At 31.0% G+C, this 6,571-nt stretch overlaps 1 protein-coding gene across 3 annotated transcripts; it reads left to right on the top strand.

Moving 5' to 3' along the window:
- Nucleotides 1–1,426: 1,426 nt before the first annotated feature.
- Nucleotides 1,427–5,407, top strand: LOC124912364 (magnesium transporter MRS2-5). Of its 3 annotated transcripts, none has more exons than XM_047452974.1 (7): nt 1,427–1,536; nt 2,400–3,014; nt 3,193–3,263; nt 4,018–4,149; nt 4,477–4,806; nt 4,894–4,941; nt 5,027–5,407. In XM_047452974.1, exons 2-7 carry the CDS (start codon nt 2,585–2,587, stop codon nt 5,255–5,257), a joined length of 1,242 nt encoding a protein of 413 aa, XP_047308930.1. In that variant the 5' UTR covers nt 1,427–1,536; nt 2,400–2,584; the 3' UTR covers nt 5,258–5,407. The 3 variants fall into 3 exon arrangements, with proteins under 3 accessions (XP_047308930.1, XP_047308931.1, XP_047308932.1); XM_047452975.1 differs by having other exon boundaries at nt 4,021–4,149; XM_047452976.1 differs by lacking the exon at nt 4,018–4,149.
- The last annotated feature ends 1,164 nt before the right edge of the window (nt 5,408–6,571 follow it).

Raw genomic sequence — 6,571 nt, forward strand, 5'->3', positions numbered from 1 at the left:
ACTGATTTTACTATAATGTTCGTTATATAGACTCAGAGGGCGTATGACAGTTTCTTGTACCAATACTTGTAAGTCTGACTCATCTTCTTATTTATTGTGATGAAGTTCTTATTTACTACTTCAACTGTACCATTTGTCTGAAGGTGGTACCTGGGATGATTACAAAAACTAAGAAAACATATTTGTTTTTTTTTTTAATTTTAGTCAGATTTTCTCCTTCTAAATTATTTATTCTTTTATTCAATTAAAATAATTTGAGGATTTTTTAGTGTTAGGATTTACTTTCCTCTATCGTGGACAAACCATCCTCCTATTTTTTCTAAGTAATGTTTCATGTAATGAAATAATTCTGACTCGGACGTTTTTCCGAAGTTGTAAAATCAGAAATTATTACTTCATGAGAGTATCGCTTTCAATCCCACTTCTGTATCTATTAGGGTTTAGGGGGACTGAGTGTTATAAAAAATCGTGTCATAACCCTAGTTTGTTATTATGTAATATCTATTCTGATCTCCTCAATAATATTATCTATTTTTTTGGATATAACAAAGTTTTATCTTGGTAAACAACATTAAAATATGTGTCTTTATTATTGTTGACGTCATCTCTAGCATTAACGTGATACATGTACAAGTTCAATATCTTAATAATAGTAGTGAAAGAAAATAAGGTGAAGAAGAGGCTAAATTTGAAGATGAAGTTATCAAAAATCAAATTGAAAAAGACAAATACAAATATAAATTTGAATTTTATAACCTAAAACCCTAAATTAACTATTTAAATATGTATCCCCTCTTCTAGCTTAGCGGCAAAATGATGTGGATACTAACCCTAAGTTTCTGGGTTTGAGTTTGTCAGTAGACAAGTTTTGCGCCTGGTTAAATACTTAATCCGTTGTCCCATTTTTTTATTCAAAAAAACTATTTAAACATATTGAGTTAAAAGAGTTGAGTTGTCTGGGCAAGCTATGATTGAACGACAAAGGAGGATAACCGGGAGAATCGTCATGGTGAATAATATCATAATCGTTGGTGGAAAATAGAGAAGAGCGTACAAAAAAAATACTTCATAATATCATGTTCTCTAATACATAATTTGAGGGTTTTAAAGTGACGTGTATTTACTTTTAAAATAATATCACGTAGACAATAAGTTAACGATATTAAAAACCGTTAAAACAAAACATCAATTTGTATAACTTTAACCCTAACAAATTCTAAATTTTAAGCTTAAAAGAAAAATGTCTTTGAATCCAAATTTACTCTTATTAAGAGTCTCAATTTGACAATATATATTTAAAAGTGAGTGAATTGTGTTGATAGCTTTTTCAAGTTAAAGGATTTAATTGAAAACTAATATGCAGAGTTAAGGGGTATATGGAATATTAGATGTAGACATAAGGGGTTGATTAAATATTATATGGGTGAACGAATTGTAGGCTTGTAGAATGTAGCCTGTAGGACTCCCCTGTAGCTTGCTTGGCGACCTACCCACAAATTGTCGTGATGAAAACCTTATTTTCTCGATTATTCGACTGTAAGTTATCAATTTTATCGTATAATTCAATGATTCGCAACCTTTTTTTTTTTCAATACACGTCTCGCTGTTATTAATTCTTCACGATTGAATTCAGTGGTAGGTTTCGGTGTTTAAAATTAACATCTTTCCTCTCTGCAATTCATGAAACAATACACTTATAAGTTCAGAAATTATGTCAATTGATCATGAACAGCGCTATTTCTGGGGTGTCTTTTGTTATTGAAATGGTGAATCTGCTTGAAGATAGTCAATAGAGTTGTATGAGTGCAAGAATCTGACTTTTAGATGAGATAGTTCCACTAGGAATTTCGTATAGCAGCCAGCCGTTAGATATATGTGAGACCCAATTATCGAGTCAAGATTGAGATTTCTTTTAACATACTAGTCAGTAGAATGTTATGGTTAAATAGTTTGTTTCCAAATGTCTGGACTAATGAGAAAATAGAGAGAACTGAAGTAGTCATACATGGTAGATAGGTAATTTATGAGTTTCTATCGTAGCATTTGAAAACACATTTTTTTGTTTTTATTTTGTTTATGGGTTCGGATCAGAAACATAGACAAAAACTTTAGAAACTACAGATAGTCAAAAGATTAGAAAAAGTATTTTAGTGTCAGCATTCAGATCCTGATATACAAATAGATTCAAAATATGTAAATGGGGTCATTGACTCATTATATGTAAAAGGCAATCATATTGCAAATTTAACTAGCTTTATGTTTGTCTTACCTGTCTATGATCCTTTGATATCTTGTTTATACATGGATCCACTCCTTGTAGCTAGTTTCAATGCCTTTTATTTTCAACTGATTGTCAGTATTTCAATAATGAATTTGCACTGAGTAATATTTTGGTTCAGGGTAATTAATTCTTTATGATCCAGAGATGTGTGTCGTTTCTAAACATAAAAGGTTCTAGGAGCAACCACAGCTGACTCTTAGTGGCATTGAAGGCTTACTGATTCTACTGCATTCTAGCTTGTGGTGGTAATGCATACAGTTGTTTTATTCACTAGACTTGGTACCAGCAGACAAAGAACAACTAATGGAAGAAGAAGTAGGAGGAGGTCAATCCCCCTCTATCAATCATCATGAATATGCTGCTACAGGACTGAATTTCAATGGACCATTACGTGGATCTGCCATTCAAGGGTTGAAGAAGAGAGCCCATGCTCATGGGAGTCGTTCTTGGATCAAGATTGACCAAATTGGTAACTTGAATATTCTGGATCTTGATAAAGCGACTGTTATGAGGCATTGTTCTCTTCCTGCAAGAGATATGCGCTTGTTGGACCCAGTGTTCATTTATCCTTCCACAATTCTTGGCAGAGACCAGGCTATCGTGGTCAATCTTGAACAAATTAGATGCATAATCACTGCTGATGAGGTTTTGCTTATGAATTCGCTGGATGCATGTGTTGTTCAGTATAAGTCTGAGTTAAGCAAGAGATTGCAGATGAACAGAGATCAGTCTGGTAAGATGCACTTTATGTTTAACTACTCAAACGTGTTGTACAAATATCTTATGCTTCTGGAAAAATCGAGAAAACAAAATTTCTAGAGAGATTATTATGATTACTCATGCAATCATTTTGTTTCCTGCTTGTTGTAACAATGATGCAGTGTCTTACTTGTATTTGTTGTTTGATTCAGATGATCTGCCTTTTGAGTTCAGGGCTCTTGAGCTTGCTTTGGAGCTTACGTGCATGTCTCTAGATGCTCAGGTGTGTTAATGCTCAGGTGGTTATTTTTACTTTGTTTTCCAAAAAAAAATACCAAATATTTTGGGGAGTTTGACAAAACTGAAAGAGTTGATTGTTGAGTACTGAATTTTAAATGCCGAATTAGATAAGTATCTTAAAAGTAAATGCTAAATAAATCAAATGAACTTATCAAAATGTATGTTATTGATACATAGGTTGGTTTGATTTTTTTTTTTAATTAAGGAGAACTAGTATAACACCCATAACCATGGCCCTCCGCTTTCATTCAAAGCGCTTCTGGTAGGTCGGTTTGATAAAACGTGGAAATAATGTTGGTAAAGTAGCTAAAGACTATTTACTCATGTAATAAAGTAATTTAATTTATATCATATGTTTTGATTATATTATCTAGTTAGTTATTCATAGCTGGGTTTCTAACTTAATTTAAATAAATAAGTGATCATAATAATAACTATCTAATGAACTTAATTCAAATATGCACTTAATTATTTAGATTAAATGATAAATTATTTCCTGAATAAACAATTACTCAATAGAAAATCATGGTAGATCATTCAGATGGTTGAGTCAGTGTGACGAAACTCAAATCAATCATCCCACTCCACAGTAAATTTAGGAGCCTTTATTATAGTTAATTCAATGCATGTTTCTATTATTTCTAGTTTCTAAATGTGATTTGATAGTTGAGTTGTTGATATAAAAGTGGTGATATATAAGAAGGCAATTTGTTCTCATGGGTGTGATTGACTTTTAGCAGGTAAAAGAACTTGAAAATGAGATATATCCTGTGCTTGATGAACTAGCATCATCTATAAGTACTCTAAACCTCGAACATGTACGACGACTGAAGGGTCACCTTCTTGCGTTGACACAGAGAGTCCAGAAGGTTTCTAGCATTCTTTCACTTTCAACGTCTTTTTCAAAACTTAATACGTCTAAATTCAATATTGCAGTTGTCATTTTATTTACAATACAACATCATTTCTTGTTTGTTTGATGACTTAAAATAAAATATTTGAAGTATAATTTCAATGAAATCGAATATATATGATTTTGAAGTTTTAATTCCATCATTCCTACTTCCCAATAACAATTCTATGATTTTTTCAAACATTGGAATTGAATTATAGTTTAATTCTAATTCTTGAAAAAAAAAATCAAAACTACACACATCCAGAGATTGCACAGATAGCCTAAAATGATTTTTTTTCAGGTTTGTGATGAGATAGAACATCTTATGGATGATGACGGAGACATGGCTGAGATGTACCTAACCGAGAAAAAGAACAAAAGGGAAGCTTACTCGGACTTATACTTGCAAGAAAATATCTCTAGTGAGAGCGGACTATTGTTAGCACCAGTTTCGCCCATAGGGTCAGTTAGCGGGACTGGAAAGCTGCAAAGGGCTTCAAGCAGCCTGAGTTCAAGCAAGCATGGTAGTGGCAATAGTTCATCTTACAATCAGGAAGATATAAATCAACTTGAAATGTTGTTGGAAGCGTATTTTGTTGTCATAGACAATACTCTCAACAAATTGTTATCGGTACTTCCTCTCTATTCATGGCTTACAGTTTCCTAAATTGTCCATACTGAATCTATAAATCTTTTGGTCCTCCCTTTTGTAATGCAGCTCAAAGAATACATAGATGATACCGAAGATTTGATTAATATAAAATTGGTAAAAAAGATTGATCTGTTGCTTCATTGACTGCTGCTTTTTATTTATTTTTTTTGTCTAATTTGTTGCCACATTCAACACGCAGGGAAATGTGCAGAACCAGCTAATACAATTCGAGTTGTTGTTGACAGCGGCCACCTTTGTAGTTACAATCTTTGCGGTTGTGACGGGTGTTTTCGGAATGAACTTTGAGGCTGCAATTTTCAATTACCCAGGTGCATTCAACTGGGTCATATTCCTCACTGGAGTCTTCTGCGTGATGCTATACATCTGTTTCTTAATTTTTTTCAGGCATAAGAAACTTTTGCCACTTTAAATTCATATTCTTATAGCAAAAAAAAAACATATTAATTTCTGTTTATTGTTACTTAAATTCTTTTGACTGCATTTCAACTGCTATCCAATTTCCAGTGTAAATAGTATTGGACTTTTAAATGGAGAATTTGTTTTTGGAGTTAGTCATCAATTTTTTATCTCTTAATTATTATTAAAGCTTCAAACAATTTTTTTAAAATTTATTTAACAAGTTATCATTACAGATCAATCAAAATATTTAAAATAGAATGAAAGGAAAAAACACTATTATTAATACAATAATATCAAATTTTTATTTTTGAAAATAGCAACCTTAAAAATTATATTGATATTGACCCTTAATAACAATCCGGTTAAAAGCGTTGATATTCAAGTAGATTAATTATTAATCGTTAATATGAACCTGGGTATTAACTTTGGATGGTAGGGGCTAGTATTGGTGTCTTAATATTTTATTTATTTTCATAAATTTATTAATATATTGAATCAATTATTAATTTTATAATTATCCAACAAATTAAATTAATTAAGATATCAAATTATAACAAGTATATAAAAAAGAATTTAAATTAAATTATCAAGTTTGAAATTATAATTTATTAGAATAAAAGCGATTTATTTATTAATTAACTATATCAACACGTAAAAATGATAAAAAAAAAAACGGTAAATATATACAAGAAATTGTAGGAAAAATGATGTGACATTTTTAAGTGTAGGATAAATCTGACCGTCTCCTATTAAATTATCGATTCATTTAAAAGATCCTACATCATTTCTTTACAATTTCTTGTCATATTTTCTTCTGTTTATCATATATTCTAATTAGTTATAATAAATCAAATGAAATTTTTATCATAATATTTTATATTTTAATGTAGTATCATTTTTAAAATTTAATATACTGTTTATTTAAATTAATCATTGATAGAATATATTAATTTAGCTAAATTTAAAACAAATAATAAAAAAATTCATCACAACCTCTTATACATCGAATACTGAAGTATATAAAGAGTTGGTATTCATCACATAATACCAACATCATTAAAATTAGTTGTCACTGACTCATTATCAAGGTTTTGAAATATACGGTTGGACCCGCGGTCTAAACGGTCTGACCGCAAAAAAGGTAGAATAGGCGGTTCGACTTTTGACTTATATACGCTAATCTTTCGAATCGATCATAATCTGGTTCGACCAGAAATTAGAGCCGAAAATTTCCGGTTAGAAAGGTTAACCACTATTCTGATGGATATGTGAGGAGAGGAGACCTCAGCTCAAATCGTTTTTCATTAAGAGGATCAGATGTTTT

This window comes from Impatiens glandulifera, chromosome 8 (assembly GCF_907164915.1).
Source record: "Impatiens glandulifera chromosome 8, dImpGla2.1, whole genome shotgun sequence".
Taxonomy (NCBI): Eukaryota; Viridiplantae; Streptophyta; class Magnoliopsida; order Ericales; family Balsaminaceae; genus Impatiens; species Impatiens glandulifera.